The 18,771-nt window shown below is 37.7% G+C and overlaps 1 protein-coding gene and 1 pseudogene across 1 annotated transcript; both read left to right on the top strand.

Annotated features, from left to right (window-relative positions):
* Window positions 1-12,213: 12,213 nt before the first annotated feature.
* On the top strand, window positions 12,214-17,180 carry LOC127084419 (probable disease resistance protein At4g27220). Its single transcript, XM_051024863.1, has 5 exons — window positions 12,214-12,359; window positions 12,926-15,796; window positions 15,873-16,412; window positions 16,684-16,792; window positions 16,882-17,180. Exons 2-5 carry the CDS (start codon window positions 12,926-12,928, stop codon window positions 16,971-16,973), a joined length of 3,612 nt encoding a protein of 1,203 aa, XP_050880820.1. The 5' UTR covers window positions 12,214-12,359; the 3' UTR covers window positions 16,974-17,180.
* Window positions 17,181-17,570: 390 nt separating this feature from the next.
* Window positions 17,571-18,500, top strand: LOC127080481 (uncharacterized; annotated as a pseudogene).
* The last annotated feature ends 271 nt before the right edge of the window (window positions 18,501-18,771 follow it).

The following is an 18,771-nucleotide window of genomic DNA, read 5'->3' as shown; positions in this document are numbered from 1 at the left end:
CTTAACAATAAATATGAAGCATTGGATGCCTTCAAAGTCTTTAAGGCTGAAGTTGAGAACTAGTGTGGAAAACAAATAAAGATAGTGAGATCAGATCGGGGTGGTGAATACTATGGTAGATACACTGAGAGTGGACAATCACATGGTCCATTTGCTAAGTTTCTTCAAGAACATAGGATTGTTGCCCAATACACCATGCCCGGTTCTCCGAACCAAAATGGTGTTGCAGAAAGAAGAAACCGAACATTATTGAACATGATGCGGAGTATGCTTAGTAACTTTAATCTTCCTAAATCATTGTGGAATGAATCACTAAAGACGGATGTGTATATTCTAAACCGGATTCCATCCAAGGCTGTCTCAAAGACACCATTTGAGTTATTTAAAGGATGGAAGCCGAGTTTACGACATATGCGCGTTTGGGGATGTCCGTCTGAGGTGAGGATTTCTAACCCATAATAAAAGAAACTAGATCTGAGGACCATTAGTGGGTATTTAATTGGATATGTCGAAAGGTCTAAAGGTTATAGATTTTATTGTCCATCTCATACAACTAGGATTGTGGAGTCAAAAAATGTAAACTTTCTTGAAAATCATTTGACTAGTGGGAGCGATCAAATCAAAAATTCAATTTATGTGCATGATCATATAGAGTATGAACCTTCCACTTCAAGTAATAGATTGGTTACTATTTACAACATCCCTCAAGTTCAAATGGATGTTGATCAACCAATCATCGAGACTCCACAAGCTACTGATGATCCAGTAAATCAAGTTGGTCATCAAGATAATGAACAATTAGTTGAACAACAAGATCCACAAGAAAATGTTGATCAAACATTAAGAAGATCTACTAGGACAAGAAAATCAGCTATTCCTAATGGTTACATTGTGTATCTACAAGAATCTGACTATAATGTTGGAGCTGAGAATGACCCTGAGAGCTTTAGACAAGCCATGAGTTGCAAAGAGTCAAATTTGTGGTATGATGCCATGAATGATGAAATGAATTCCATGAAAAACAACGACGTATGTGATCTTGTAGAGTTACCTAATGGGGCAAAGGCCATTGATTGTAAATGGGTCTTTAAAACCAATAAAGATTCATTAGGCAACATTGAGAGATACAAGGCCAGACTCGTTGCTAAGGGATTTACTCAAAAGGAGGGAATCGATTATGTAACACCCTTCTACCCAAACGATATATTTATATATATTATCAGAGTACAACATGTAGAAGAGTTTACATTTCATACAACATGTTATTTCTCGCATCACAACATAACATATATTATTTATTTGATTTAAAACTTCGCAGCGGACAACAACATAATTATTATAATAATTTGTCAACATGATCTCCACAAAACATCTCAACAATTATTCATCATAAACAACATAAATAAAATGTAATTATCTATCGAATCCCATAACCCCGGTGTCACATGACCAGAGCATTTGACTCGACTCCGTAGAATAACTCTACACTTATTCTTCAAACCTCAACAATAGCTACTCCGCTGTATCTGCACATTGCTCATCATAGATGAACATAAACACATGCAGAAGGGGTGAGAATTACATTATTAAATAATAATATAACGACAGGAATATAAACATAATTATATATTTCACACATGCCAACGCAGCTCATCATAATCATCATAATCAACATACTTATGAACATCAACAAAACAACACATCAAATGCAATGCACACACCCATGCATGACTCAACACGACTCGGTATACCCATTTTGTGACCAACTACAGGATCACCACTCCCAGATTCATCACCATAGAATCCGAGTTCCCCCGCAAGGAACCAAGCCTCTCAACAAGCCCGGAGTCAACAACATCATTGGAACTCAGTCCGTTCATCACTAGGCATCGGCCTTTCATGAATGCATGCACACCAAACATGCATCATAATCAACATCGCAACAACAACATCATATGATCATGTTATCTTCATCATTAATAGCATGACATACAACTCGACAAAACAACAACATTACATCTTAACACATGGATTCATCACAATCAACCACAATAGGCCAAATCACAATTTCAACATAAAAATTAGTCATTTTTCAATACTGGAACAGTGTTAACCGGTTAACGCTATAGGTTAACCGGTTAACGCAGGAAAATACACATACAGGCAAAACGCAACAGTGTTAACCGGTTAACGCTATGGGTTAACCGGTTAACGCAGGCAAAACTCAACATTTTCTCAAGTTATAACAGTGTTAACCGGTTAACACCCTGGGTTAACCGGTTAACGCAGACGAAACAGTAGTTCCTGCGCTAACACAAGGCAGAATGCAGAATTCTCCGCACTTTCCGCCGTCGGAGGACTTCCGGACCTCCGATTCAACTTCCGTAAAAAGCTACGCGTTCGGGAAAACGCGACTCACACAATTATTCAGTCATATATACACACATACTTCGATTATCATGCATCTAACTCAACAACTCACAGGTCGGGGAATTTCTAATCAAAACCCCAACTTTCCCATCTCCCTAAAATCCCCAAAATTCATCGACAATCCAACACATATCATGGAATTGCTCGCATATTATCATTTAATAAGATTCAGACCCCTTACCTGAGATAATTCGGCAACTCAACGCTTCCGCTTTTCCGCTCTTCAGCCTTTGCTCTACAGCTTCTCCCTTCTCTGCAGCTTCTCAACTTCCACGTAAAACTCTTCTGTTCCAAAATGAGAAACTTTTTCTCTTATCCCAACTTATATATTTTCCAATTATTATTATTCCAAATAATAATAATAATAACAATAATAATAATAATAATAATCCAATTTATTTAATTAAATTAATAAAATAATATTATCAACTTAATTAAATAATTCTTTTACTTTATTTGGGGTGTTACAACTCTCCCCCACTTTAGAAGTTTTCGTCCTCGAAAACATACCTCAAGCAAATAGAGCCGGATACGACTCCTTCATCTGATCTTCACGCTCCCAAGTCAAGCTCTCACCAGCTGGACCTCCCCAAACAACTTTCACCAGAGCAATCTTCTTACCTCTCAGGGTCTTCTCTTCTCGGCCATCTATCCGAATTGGCAACACCTCAACGGTCAAATTATCCCTCACCTGTATATCATCCAACTGAACAACATGCGAAGGATCCGCAATATATTTTCTCAACTGAGATACATGAAACACATCATGCAGATTAGAAAGCGACGGCGGTAAAGCTATCCGATACGCCACTTCCCCAACTCTCTTCAAAATCTGATACGGACCCACAAACCTCGGAGTAAGCTTTTTAGACTTTAAAGCTCTACCCACACCTGTCGTCGGAGTAACTCTCAGGAACACATGATCTCCCTCTTGGAACTCAAGTGCCTTTCTCCTATTATCATGATAACTCTTCTGACGACTCTGAGAAATCTTCATTTTCTCCTGAATCATCTTAACCCTTTCAGTCGTCTGCTGCACAATCTCAGGTCCGAGTACAGCACTCTCACCTGATTCATACCAACACAATGGAGTTCTACACCTCCTACCATACAATGCTTCATATGGAGCCATACCGATACTAGCATGAAAACTATTATTATAAGTAAACTCCACCAACGGCAAATAACTATCCCAAGAACCACTCTGCTCCAACACACAAGCTCTCAACAAATCCTCCAAGGATTGGATAGTTCTTTCAGTCTGACCATCAGTCTGAGGATGATAAGCTGAACTCAACCTCAACTTGGTCCCCAACGCTTTCTGCAAACTTTCCCAAAATCTAGAAGTAAATCTGGGATCTCTATCAGACACAATACTGGATGGAATACCATGCAGCCTCACTATCTCCTCGATATACAACTCTGCCAACTTCTCTAAAGAGTGATTAATCTTCATCGGCAAGAAATGCGCCGACTTAGTCAATCGATCCACAATCACCCAAATAGAATCATTACCTTTCACCGTCTTCGGCAATCCCGTCACAAAATCCATGGAAATGCTATCCCACTTCCATTCAGGAATCTTCAAAGGTTGCATCATACCTGCCGGTTTCTGATGTTCAATCTTTGACTTCTGACAAGTCAAACAGGCATACACAAACTTAGCAACATCTCTTTTCATACCAGCCCACCAAAACAACTTCTTCAAATCCTGATACATTTTAGTTGCCCCTGGATGGATACTCAATCCACTCCTATGGCCCTCTTCAAGAATACTCTTTCTCAATTCAGACACCTCAGGAACACAAACTCTACCTTTAAATCGCAGGATGCCATTCTCATCAATCTCAAAATTACCACCATTACCCTGGTTAACCATAGTAATATGATCAACTAGAGCGACATCAACTTGCTGACCATTCCGAATATCTTCCAGAATTCCACTATTCAACTTCAGCATACCCAACTTTACACTATCAGCGGAAACTTCACAACCCAAACTCATATCACGGAACTGTTCAATTAACTCAAGTTCCCGAACCATCATCATAGACATATGTAGAGACTTTCTACTCAGCGCATCTGCAACTACATTAGCCTTACCGGGATGATAACTCAATTCAAAGTCAAAATCCTTCAGTAATTCTAACCACCTTCTCTGCCTCATATTTAACTCTTTCTGATCAAACAGATACTTCAGACTCTTGTGATCACTGAACACTTCGAATCTGGAACCATACAGATAATGCCTCCACATTTTCAACACAAATACAACAGCTGCAAGTTCTAGATCATGCGTAGGGTAATTCCTCTCATGAACTTTCAACTGTCTAGAAGCATAAGCTACAACTTTACCGTTCTGCATCAAAACACCACCAAGACCCATCAAAGAAGCATCACAATAAACAACGAAGGACTCACCAGGATTAGGCAAGATCAACACTGGAGCACTGGTCAACCGCCTCTTCAACTCAACAAAACTCGCTTCACAAGCTGTATCCCACACATACACTTGACCCTTCTTAGTCAACTGCGTCAACGGCAATGCCAACTTAGAGAAGCCCTCAATAAATCTGCGATAATAACCAGCTAACCCCAGAAAACTGCGTATCTCAGTAGCAGACTTCGGAGTCTCCCACTGTAATACAGCATCAACTTTAGCCGGGTCAACAGAAATCCCACCACTCGAAATCACATGGCCAAGGAAACTCACTTCCTTCAACCAGAACTCACATTTAGATAACTTTGCATATAATTTCTTTTCTCTTAACACCTGCAAAACAATTCTCAGATGTCCTGCATGCTCTTCTTCCGTCTTAGAATATATCAATATATCATCTATGAACACCACAACAAAATTATCAAGGTACGGATGAAATATACGATTCATATATTCCATAAACACACCTGGAGCATTAGACACACCGAACGGCATCACAGTGTATTCATAATGACCATACCTCGTACGGAAAGCAGTCTTCGCAATATCATCTGACTTCACTCGGATCTGATGATAACCCGACCGCAAATCAATCTTACTGAAAACATGAGCTCCAACCAACTGATCCATCAAATCATCAATCCTCGGCAATGGATACCGATTCTTGATAGTCACCTTATTCAACTGCCGGTAATCGACACACAACCTCATCGTACCTTCTTTCTTCTTCACTAACAATACTGGTGCACCCCAAGGAGAAACACTTGGACGCACAAACTTCTTCTCAAGCAATTCTTCAAGTTGCTTCTTCAATTCAACTAATTCAGTTGCCGACATTCTATAAGGAGACATCGACACCGGACTCGTACCTGGTACTAAGTCAATGGTAAATTCGACTTCCCGTTCTGGAGGTAATTCACTTACATCCTCCGGAAACACATCCTGAAATTCACAGACAACAGGCAAATCTACACTCACCACTTTCTTATCCGATTGCAGAGACGCAAATAAAGCGAATATCTGAGCTTCATCTTTCACAAAATCCCCCACCTGCCTAGCAGATAGAAATCTTGCCTCATCATTCTCACCAACTTCAGAAAACCGCACCGTCTTCCTGTAGCAGTTGATAAACACGCCATAGAATTCTAGCCAATTCATTCCCAGAATAATATCAATTTGGTGCAAGGGTAAGCACACCAAATCAACCACGAACTCTCTTTCAAAGATCGTCAAATGACAACCTCGACAGACAACAGAAGTCTTCACAGACCCATTAGCAGGAGTATCTATCACCATACTTCCGCCTAGGGACGACATAGTCACACCAATCCTAGTTGCACACTCATATGAAATAAACGAATGAGTAGCACCAGTGTCAACAATAGCAAGCAATTCAACATTATTAATCAAGCAAGTACCTTTAATCAGATTATCTTCTTTAGGAGCTTCAACCCCACTCAGCGCAAACACCCTACCAGTAGTATGAGCTGCAGTAGCCGCCTTCTTCGGTTTCGAGCACTGCGAACTGATATGGCCTTTCTCGCCACAATTAAAACATGTCGGACTAGCATCCTTACATTCCGTAACTCTATGACCAGCCTGACCGCATCGGAAACATCTCAGCACTTTCTTGGTACAGCTATCAGCACGGTGGCCTGGCTCGCCACACCTGAAACATTTACCAGCTATGGGAGATCCTCCCCCACTTGGCTTCTTCTCATCTACCACTTTCTGTTTACCTTTACCATTCGGAGATGCATAAGGACTACCACGATCCTTATTCTTCTTCTCACTAAGACTCTTGTAGTGAGCAGTCCTAGCCTTGCTATCTTCATCGAATATCCTGCACTTATTAACCAGTGTAGGAAACCTACGAATCTCCTGGTAACCAATGCCTTGTTTGATCTCTGGACGCAACCCATTCTCAAACTTGACACACTTGGATTCCTCAGCATCAGCATTATTATAATGAGGACAATACTGCACCAGCTCTTCAAACTTCGAAGCGTAATCAGCAACAGACATGTTACCCTGCTTCAGTCCCAGAAATTCCATCTCCTTCTTGCATCGCACATCAGCAGGAAAATATTTCTCCAGAAAGGCCGTCTTGAACCTTTCCCAAGTCATCTCAGCACCTGGTACTGCAATCCTCTGTCGGGTGTTATCCCACCAGTTTTCAGCCTCTTCAGATAACATATGCGTACCAAACTGCACCTTCTGCGCTTCAGTACACGTCATCACCCGGAAAATCTTCTCAATTTCCTTCAGCCAAATCTGAGCACCATCTGGATCATAGCGCCCTTTGAATGTAGGAGGGTTATTCTTCAGAAACCTTCCCAAATTCCTAAACTCGTCGACCGGCGGATTCTGCTGCGCCTGCATAGCCTGCGCCATAGCAGCCAAAGCTTCAGCAATTGCACGGTCATTTTCTCCAGCCATACTCTGCACAACACAACCACAATCGTTAAATATCGACAGTGTCATTTACACTAATCGACCAACAGGGAAAACCTCACATTATGACTCGACTGGACTGACCATGCTCTGATACCACTAATGTAACACCCTTCTACCCAAACGACATATTTATATATATTATCAGAGTACAACATGTAGAAGAGTTTACATTTCATACAACATGTTATTTCTCGCATCACAACATAACATATATTATTTATTTGATTTAAAACTTCGCAGCGGACAACAACATAATTATTATAATAATTTGTCAACATGATCTCCACAAAACATCTCAACAATTATTCATCATAAACAACATAAATAAAATGTAATTATCTATCGAATCCCATAACCCCGGTGTCACATGACCAGAGCATTTGACTCGACTCCGTAGAATAACTCTACACTTATTCTTCAAACCTCAACAATAGCTACTCCGCTGTATCTGCACATTGCTCATCATAGATGAACATAAACACATGCAGAAGGGGTGAGAATTACATTATTAAATAATAATATAACGACAGGAATATAAACATAATTATATATTTCACACATGCCAACGCAGCTCATCATAATCATCATAATCAACATACTTATGAACATCAACAAAACAACACATCAAATGCAATGCACACACCCATGCATGACTCAACACGACTCGGTATACCCATTTTGTGACCAACTACAGGATCACCACTCCCAGATTCATCACCATAGAATCCGAGTTCCCCCGCAAGGAACCAAGCCTCTCAACAAGCCCGGAGTCAACAACATCATTGGAACTCAGTCCGTTCATCACTAGGCATCGGCCTTTCATGAATGCATGCACACCAAACATGCATCATAATCAACATCGCAACAACAACATCATATGATCATGTTATCTTCATCATTAATAGCATGACATACAACTCGACAAAACAACAACATTACATCTTAACACATGGATTCATCACAATCAACCACAATAGGCCAAATCACAATTTCAACATAAAAATTAGTCATTTTTCAATACTGGAACAGTGTTAACCGGTTAACGCTATAGGTTAACCGGTTAACGCAGGAAAATACACATACAGGCAAAACGCAACAGCGTTAACCGGTTAACGCTATGGGTTAACCGGTTAACGCAGGCAAAACTCAACATTTTCTCAAGTTATAACAGTGTTAACCGGTTAACACCCTGGGTTAACCGGTTAACGCAGACGAAACAGTAGTTCCTGCGCTAACACAAGGCAGAATGCAGAATTCTCCGCACTTTCCGCCGTCGGAGGACTTCCGGACCTCCGATTCAACTTCCGTAAAAAGCTACGCGTTCGGGAAAACGCGACTCACACAATTATTCAGTCATATATACACACATACTTCGATTATCATGCATCTAACTCAACAACTCACAGGTCGGGGAATTTCTAATCAAAACCCCAACTTTCCCATCTCCCTAAAATCCCCAAAATTCATCGACAATCCAACACATATCATGGAATTGCTCGCATATTATCATTTAATAAGATTCAGACCCCTTACCTGAGATAATTCGGCAACTCAACGCTTCCGCTTTTCCGCTCTTCAGCCTTTGCTCTACAGCTTCTCCCTTCTCTGCAGCTTCTCAACTTCCACGTAAAACTCTTCTGTTCCAAAATGAGAAACTTTTTCTCTTATCCCAACTTATATATTTTCCAATTATTATTATTCCAAATAATAATAATAATAACAATAATAATAATAATAATAATCCAATTTATTTAATTAAATTAATAAAATAATATTATCAACTTAATTAAATAATTCTTTTACTTTATTTGGGGTGTTACAGATTACACTAATACTTTTTCTCCTGTATCTAAGAAAGATTCTCTTCGTGTCATCTTGGCATTAGTTGCACATTTTGACCTTGAGTTGTATCAAATGGATGTGAAAACAACATTTCTTAATGGAGATTTAGAGGAGGAGGTTTATATGAGACAACCTGAAGGTTTCTCTTCTAATAATGGTGGACATTTAGTTTGCAAGCTTAAGAGATCCATATATGGTTTAAAACAAGCCTCTCGTCAATGGTATCTTAAATTCCATGAAACGATATCTTCATTTGGGTTTATTGAAAACCCCATGGATCAATGTATATACCAGAAGGTCAGTAGGAGTAAAATTTGTTTTCTCATTTTGTATGTGGATGACATACTACTTGCAACCAATGATAAAGGTTTTCTACATGAGGTGAAACAATTCCTCTCTAAAAAGTTTGATATGAAGGATATGGGTGGGGCATCTTATGTCATTGGCATTAAGATCCACATAGATAGACTTCGAGGAATTTTGGGTCTATCACAAGAAACCTACATCAATAAAGTTTTAGAGAGATTTAGAATGAAAGATTGTTCACCAAGTGTTGCACCCATTGTCAAGGGCGATAGATTTAATTTGAATCAATGCCCTAAGAATGATTTTGAGCGGGAACAAATGAAGAACATTCCATATGCTTCTGTTGTTGGAAGTCTTATGTATGCTCAAGTATGCACAAGGCCCGACATTGCATTTGCTGTTGGAATCTTAGGAAGATATCATAGTAATCCAGGTATGGATCACTGGAAAGCTGCAAAGAAGGTGTTGAGATATCTTAAAGGAATAAAAGATTACATGCTAATGTATAGGCAGACAGACAATCTTGATGTGACCGGCTATTCAGACTCCGACTTTGCTGGTTGTGTTGATTCTCGCAAATCAACATCAGGATATATTTTTATGATGGCTGATGGAGCTATTTCATGGAGAAGTACTAAGCAAACCTTGGTTGCTACTTCTACTATGGAAGCCGAGTTTGTCTCCTGTTTTGAGACTACTTCTCATGGTGTATGGCTTAAGAGTTTTATTTCTGGAATTAGAATCATGGATTCTATTTATAAACCTCTGAAGATTTTTTGCGATAATTCAGCAACTGTCTTTATGGCTAAGAATAATAAAAGTGGAAGTCGAAGCAAGCACATCGACATAAAGTATTTAGCCATTAGAGAAAGAGTTAAAGATAAAATAGTAGTTATTAATCACATTAGTACTGATTTAATGATCGTTGATCCTTTGACTAAGGGCATGCCACCAATAAAATTTAAGGATCATGTAGAGAACATGGGACTTGGGTCCTCCTTATGATTGTATACATACCGTTTATTAATAAAACTCTTATATTGTGATGTTTTCCCATTTTCATGCGCAAATCAGTTTAAGAAAATATGTTACATCTGGACCAAGAGTAAACATTGGTTTATTCATCAAGTTAGTTACCACATTACATATATATACTTAAAAATAGACATGTTGTAATACATAGATGAGACTACTCACTTTACGAGGGACTATCTCTATGATTCACATATTTATTTCTTGAGTAAGTTTTTCATGACTCATTTATGCCAATAATCAGTTCTATGGACCAAGTGGGAGAATGTAACGGTTTCTTATTTTTATTATAATAATTATTAATAATAAACCAATTTTTAATGTGGTCCATAGTTTTGGGATTTTGGTTCTGAAAAGGGTATGATTTATTTTCGTTTTAATGTAAATTGATATGACCATTTAATTGGGTGGTAATGAGTTTTAATGGCTTTAAATTTTTGATGGTAGAATCAAGTCTACAAATAGTCTTTGGTCCCCAAAGCTTTCTCTCATCAGAAAAGAAATACACCATCTATATTGAGAGAGCAAGAGCTTGGAAGAATCAAAGGCAGTGCACTCACAACACTGCAACAATGGCTGGAGGTAAAACCTCTAATTCTATTTCCGCATTTTGTTTTATTGATCTTGTTGTTCTTTTGTTATCAGGAACATAGGATCAATATATATATATATATATATATATATATATATATATATATATATATATATATATATATATATACATATATATATATATATATATATATATATATATATATATATATATATATTAATCTAACATTTAATACTTCATTGGAACCTTGAATCTTATTCTAAAAAGGATTAAGATAACTCTATGATAATCACCATCATCAGAAATACTACTTATTCATAGATCTTCGCTGACTTCACCGAACACTGCTTGACACAAAGTGTTGTCCTCTAGAGATAAGGTTTGATATATTGATCTTTAAACACCACAACCTGATCATTACCTAGATGACCTTTGATATTTTGAGCACGAAAACTTTATCACCACATTGAATGACGACTTCATCTCATGACGTTGTCATCAACCCAAGATGGACTTGATCACCACATCGAATGATGACTTCACCTTACATTGTTGTCATTAAAGCTAGATGGACTTGATTACCACATCGAATGGCGACTTCACCTCACAATGTTGTCATTAACACCAAATGAACTTGATCAACATTTTTCGTGAATCCTTCACTTTAGTGTGTTGTCATTGCCAAAATCAAACACATTGTCGCAAATGTCATACCTGCACACACATACCTTCACACATATCTCCTTGAAAAACACTCGAGTATCTTAATACAAGAGGGTTATCATTATTAACAATGGAAGGGGCACACATCAAGAGCTTAGTTGTACATAAAACTGTAATTTGTTTTATTTGTTTATATTCTATATGAATAATGAAAACAAAAGATAAAAGATAAAATGAAAAAATAATTCTATAAATAAAAAAGTTAATTAAAAAAAGCTAATAAAAATGATTCTTCCATTTTTTTACATAAAGCCATCATCTTTTTCCATTTTATATTATATACATATATATTCCAATTCTTAAGATTCTGTGAAGGAAGTTCAAGTTGTGCCTTGCTTAACTCGTTTTCATCACTCAATGAATGCACTTTACGTGTTTGTAATAATGTTCCTTACATTACCGCAATATAATTTATTCCATCCCTTCTTTTATTTTTCCACCATAAATATGTCGCTGTATGAGTTGTAACAAACCCAAAAAGAAAAAGGAGAACTTGAATTTCATTGAACACTAGCTACTGCAATTTGGAGAAAGGCAAAGATTCTTCATATCAATTTGCTCAACCTTGGAAATAAGGTAAATGACAATCATATGATTTTTTATTTTATTTTTTAATTTAAAATTAGCTGTTGCCTCATAACCTAGAATCAATGTCACCTTAGTTTTTTTTAGTATAATCCATGTTGTCATAAATAACAATTGCCTCATATGCATTCCCACTCATCATATATATATATATATATATATATATATATATATATATATATATATATATATATATATATAAAAGATTAATTATTATATCTTTTTACACAATTCATTTATTGATTTATCAGAATCATCCGTTTGCATTACTTTAGTAATTATTATATCCATTAATGGATTCACTCCTGCTGCGATGTATTTAATGATGGGTGTCATCCAATTGCTTGATAGCTCTCTTTCAGTTTTTTCTTCAAAGCCGATCACCCCACAATTTACACTAGGTTTAATAAATGTTGTAGTGAATATTTATTTATTTTTGTCTTAATATCTTTCCTATATTTGTTTCTCAGAAAACACAGACTCAAAATAAAATAATGCCTATTTGAAGTTGGTAACTGTTTATAGATGCCTAACTTTGTTTTATTGAGTTGATTTAGATGAGGAGTTTTGTGAAATTGAATAATGAGGCAAGAGAAAATGTACGATTTGTATTTTGTTTCAAACGCATTGTTAATGAGCGTGAAGAAGAAATGCTTGAGTTGGAAATGTTGCACGAAATTTTGGGCGCACTTGCCCGAGAGGCAATAAGACTGGGTGAAGATATTCCAGTTTATATTGCTTTTTGGGAAGAGGTAGTTTATAAGCTCATTCAAGAGAACACCAAAACAAAATTACAAACATGTTGTTTTGGATATTATCCTAAATACATATGGCTGTATAAAAGGGAAGAGCAAGAAATGATTAAAAGACTAATCAAAATCGGAAATGAATATATTCGATTCATTCATCACCGTCCAGATGCCCCATGCTTTTTCCTAAAAGGTTTCATTTTTTGTAAAAGCATGGAGTCTGAATACAAAAAACTGTGGAGTACATTAATATTTGGCAATAACTTTATAACTGTATTACAAGGGATAGGTGGCATCGGAAAAACTATGTTGGCCCGTAAAATGGGTGCACTTTTAATGCAATATGGTCGATTCACCCGTGTCGTTCTTACATGTGTTTCGTTTACTCCTGATATTAAAAAAATTCAAGATGATATTGCTGGACCTTTAGACTTGAAGTTGAAGGACTATAATGAATCAGACCGATCCAAAAAATTATGGAGTAGATTAACCAATGGTGAAAAAATTCTTCTGATAATGGATGACGTGTGGGATGAAGTCCCACTTGATTTTGCAGCAATAGGGATTCCTGATTCAGACAATCACAAAGGTTGTAGACTTCTTGTAACCTCACGTAGTAAACAAATATTCGACAAAATGGAGTGTGTTGAGAGAATTGAACTGGGACTTTTATCCGAAGAAGATGCCTGGATTATGTTCCAATACTATGCCGGTATAAGTAATAGTTCCTCAAACGATGTGATATCTAAGGGACGTGTAATTGCAAAGGAATGTAAACAATTACCACTCGCAATTTCTATCATCGCTAGAAGGTTAAAAGACCAACAACTTCCAGTGCATGAGTGGGATACAATAATAAAACCGTTGATGAAGTATGCATTCATTCCCAAGGTTGATGATGATATGACTAAAATCGATACACGTGTGAAGATCAGCTATGATAATATGAAAGATGAAAAAGCCAAGAGATTGTTCCTCTTATGTTCTGTATTTGGAAAAGATGAAGAAATTTCTGTTGAAATCCTAACCAGACTTTGCATAGGAGCGGGACTATTTGGGGAAGATTATTGCACCTACGGAGAGGCTCGAAACCTAGTAGTTGCAGTAAAAAATAAACTCCTAGATTCTTCTTTGTTGTTGGAGATCGACGAGAAACGTGTAATGATGCAAGATTTGGTGTGTGACGTGGCTCAATCGATAAAAGACAGAGAGATTCAAAAGTCTTTCGTTGAAAGGAAAGTAGATATTAAATATCCATCATGCGAAGGGAAGGACGTGGATTTGTTATCCAGTAAGTCTGATGATTCCAAACTTGAGATTCTATTTGTCAACGTCGACAGAGATGAAGACCGCAAATGTATGGAAGTTCCAAATTCTTTCTTTGAAAATATGGCCAAGCTTAGAGTTTTGTATATTTTAGCCGAAGATGATGATACACCACTATCATTACCATATTCAATTCAGTCATTGACCAATATTCGATCTATATTGGTTAATAGTGTGGATTTAGGTGACATCTCTGTTTTAGGAAAACTGCAAAGTCTTGAAACTCTTGATTTGGTTGAATGCACAATCAATCAACTTCCAAAAGAAATTGCAAAACTAGAGAAATTGAAATTGTTGAACTTGGAGTCTTGTGTAATTAAAATGGATGACCCATTTGAAGTTATTAAAAGATGCTCATCACTTCAAGAGCTGTATTTCATAGATAGTTTTAATGGTGTTTGTGGAGAAATAGCATTACCCGAGTTGCGAAGATATCATATATGTAAAGGGTGGGTTGAAATGAATAATTGGATATCGAAGTGTGTGGTTTTTCCTACAAATGGCGATGCATATCGGTTTTCAAAAGAAACACTCATCTACTGTATGCAAACAGCAGAGGTTCTTCGACTAAACGGAATTAAGGGGAAGTGGAGAAATCTCATGCCTGAGATTGTTCCTACAAATCTAGGTATGAATGATCTTGTTAAGCTTTGTTTGAGTTGTGATTCGAAACTACAGTTCCTCGTTGACGCTACTGGTTATCAAATGCCAAATGTCTTTTCCAAGTTGGTTGTACTAAAACTGGATAGGATGGAAAATTTGGAAGATCTATTCAATGGTGCTCTTTCCATTGATTGTTTGAAGAATTTAAAGAAGGTGTCAATCAAGGACTGTAAACGTCTGCAAAGTTTGTTTAAATGCAAGCTAAATCTCTTTGGTCTAAAGGTCATCGAACTGCAGAGTTGCCCGAGGTTAGTTTCCCTATTTTCTCAACGCTTGACTTCTGGAAGCTTGGCGCTACTAGAAACATTGAAAATAGCTCATTGCGAAAGTCTGAAAAACATAATAGTAGATGAACGAATAGAGGAGGAATCAAGTAACGAATGGTATGGCTCAATGTTTCCAAAACTAAAAGTCCTTGATATTGAAGGATGTCCCCTATTAGCCTCTATATTTCCTCTTCTCTTTTTTCAAGACCTTCCGGTACTACAAACTCTTCAAATTAGAAGATGTGATGGGTTGAAATACATATTTGGTAAATACCAACATGTGGAATTCTGTTCACTAAAACAATTGGAGCTCTGCCATTTACCAAATTTCATTGCTATGTTTCGCGAATCTAAACTTCCCATATCTTCGTCTGCGAACGAGTCGTCTAATCAGCCGCAGGACAATTCAGTGGCACTGGCATCAGTAAGCCTCTCACCTTCTTTCTATTATGGTTTGATTTTGAATTTCTTTTCATTCGAATTACATAATTACATTTAAGGAATCAAATTCATATTTCCTTAATATATGGGAGCGTGCTAAATGTATTCAAATACAATCAAAGATCCTTTACAATATTAAAAAGATTGAACTGTCTGAGTTCTCCGAGATAAAATCAGTATTTATCCTATCTATTGTTCCAAAACTTTTGTTGGAAAGTTTGACAATTAGGAACTGTGATGAATTGGAGCACATTATAGACTTTGGAGATTATGACAGTGGCAGCAATAATTGGGGCAGTATCTTCCCAAAATTGAAAGAGCTCTACATTGAAGGTTGCGCGCAATTGAAATACATACTTGGACGCGACACTCTTGATCAACAAAACCACATTAAGATTCTTCTTAATCTTCCAAGATTGGAATTTCTCAGTCTTCGCAATCTGCCAAGTTTAGTCGCAATGTGTCCTAAAAAATATCATACAACATTTCCTCCTTCGGCGAAACTTGAACTAGTAGAATGTCCTAAGGCTACTATTAAATCAATTGGTAATTTCATAATGAATCCGTTGTCAGAATCTCTCGACAATACAATCATAAAGGTATCAACCTACTCCAAGAGTAACTCACCATTGAGTTATTCCACTTAATAGTTTTTATGTATTTCAAATAGTGGACATTTACTTATGTTTTTAAAAAACATATTATAAGTCCAACTGAATCTATTAGATTAAGTATCAAATCATTTTGAAATTTTATAAATATTTATATACATCATCTATTTGATAAGAATTTCGAACTTGTTTCAATCTTATTTGAAGAATGCCATTAGATTGCAATTGATGATTTCTTAACACTTGATATTATGTGCAGGAATATGGTGATGACCAAATAGCCATACCTTCGCCTTCAATTTCCACAAAAGAGTCACTTACTGGGGAAGTTGAAGGTTCACAGGAAACAAATCAGATTAAAAATCTAGGTGAGTACTTTTTGGGTCAATTTTCATTTCTTAAGCTACCTCTTCACATTTTTGATTTTGAACTCTCTTCATTTCCACACGTTGTGCAGGCGCTCTAAATGATAATGCTTTCATGAAAGTAAGCTCAACTACTGAGCAACAGTTTCCTAAAGATGATGCTTCTAAAGTTAACTATACTTGATATTTATCAACCATCAATTTGTGGAAGGGTGTAACAAGATGCATTTTCTTCAAATGAAAACAACATTGAAGAATCAATTTGACATGTAATCAAATAGGCTAACCACAATAACTAATTGTTAATAATAACAGTTAAGAAGTTTTTAGAGATTAAAATCCAATAAGAGAAGTAAAAGTTGTATCCACCGTTTAAATTTAATGAAGTTACTTAAAATCTTCTTGTTGATAATGATAGAATAGAATATTTTGTTATAATTATTTATAATTAGTTTCCTATAATTATGTTGTATCATAATTAGATAGTTGATCAAATGTTACACATTGTTGTATATATATTCTAGTCAGATCAATGAGAAGGACACGATTTCCATTATCTTACATGGTATCAATCCTAACCGATCCTCTCTCTAAAAAAAACGCAGAAATGCGTTTCTTCTTCTCCCTCATTCAGTCCGCCGCCGCATGCTTCTCCTCCCTCCTTTAAGTCTGTCACCGTAACAGGACTACCGTACTCTATATCGCTGCCACCGAACACGAGAACCACCCTATTCTCTCGCCTCCCGCCTCTGTTCGCGCCACCGTCGTCGCACCTATAACCATGTCTGAATCATACCATTCAGAACACAGTGACACTGATACCCACAAATCCGCCGATATTGGTGATTTCGGTCAGTCCAAGAACATCACGTTTCGAGGTTTCAAATCGGAGTTTCATCCCGCACTTTCCGTCTCCAATATTAGGAACCACATTCCTATTATTATTGAGATGGAAAAAGATCAATATGGTACCCAAACCGAGCTTTTCCGCATCCATGCTCGCTCACATCGAGTCTTGCATCACATCGTTCCATCTATCGGAAAAGAGCCACCAGCCATTACCAACGCCAACCATGAACGATGGTCCACTCTTGATGCCACCGTTCTTCAGTGGATTTATTCCACTATTTCTACCGATTTGCTGACCACTATTCTAGAACCTAACTCCACTGCAATAGAAGCATGAAATCGCTTGGAAGATGTTTTTCAGGACAACCAAAATGCTCGAGCCATCACTCTTGAGCAAGAGTTTTCTAACACTCATATAGAGGATTTTCCCAATGTCTCGGCTTACTGTCAGCGTCTTAAGATGCTTTCTGATCAATTGAGAAATTTCGGCTCCCCTGTCAACAATCATCGTCTGGTCCTTCAGCTGATCTCTGGTCTCCCAGAAGCTTACCGCATTGTTGCTACTTTGATTCGCCAGAGCAACCCTCTTATGGCATTCTATCAGGCTCATTCCATGCTCACTTTGGAAGAAGTCGGTATGGCTAAGATGGCAAACACAGACTCTCATGCTGCTATGCACACCATTCAGCCGAAACCTACTGAAGACACCTCTCAGCGTGGCAACCGCCGCCCCGGCAACCGTTCTCGCACCCGTGGCAACCAGGGTCGCGGAGGGGGACGTGGTAACCGCAGTGCACCTCAGTCTGGAGCTCCCAACGCTCCCTCACCTTGGTCCGCTCCTCCTTGGCAACAGCAACAGTAGTACCCAACTTGGCAACCATGGGGTTGGACTCCACCACCATGGACTATGCCATCGTGTTCGTATCCCACCTCTCAGTGGACACACCTTGCCGGTCCTCCTAAGCAGTCAGGAATTCTAGGACAGCGTCCTCAGGTTTATGCAACCTCTACCTCATCTCAGATACCGACAAACATTGAGACCGCAATACACACCATGTCACTCCACACTCCTGACAATCAGTGGTACATGGACACAGGCGCAACATCTCACACAGCTGCCTCACAAGGTAATC

The sequence above is a fragment of the Lathyrus oleraceus genome, chromosome 5, assembly GCF_024323335.1.
Source record: "Lathyrus oleraceus cultivar Zhongwan6 chromosome 5, CAAS_Psat_ZW6_1.0, whole genome shotgun sequence".
NCBI classification, from domain to species: Eukaryota; Viridiplantae; Streptophyta; class Magnoliopsida; order Fabales; family Fabaceae; genus Lathyrus; species Lathyrus oleraceus.
The sequence above is the reverse complement of the archived record's forward strand: the minus strand, read 5'-3'. Positions and strand labels throughout refer to the sequence as shown.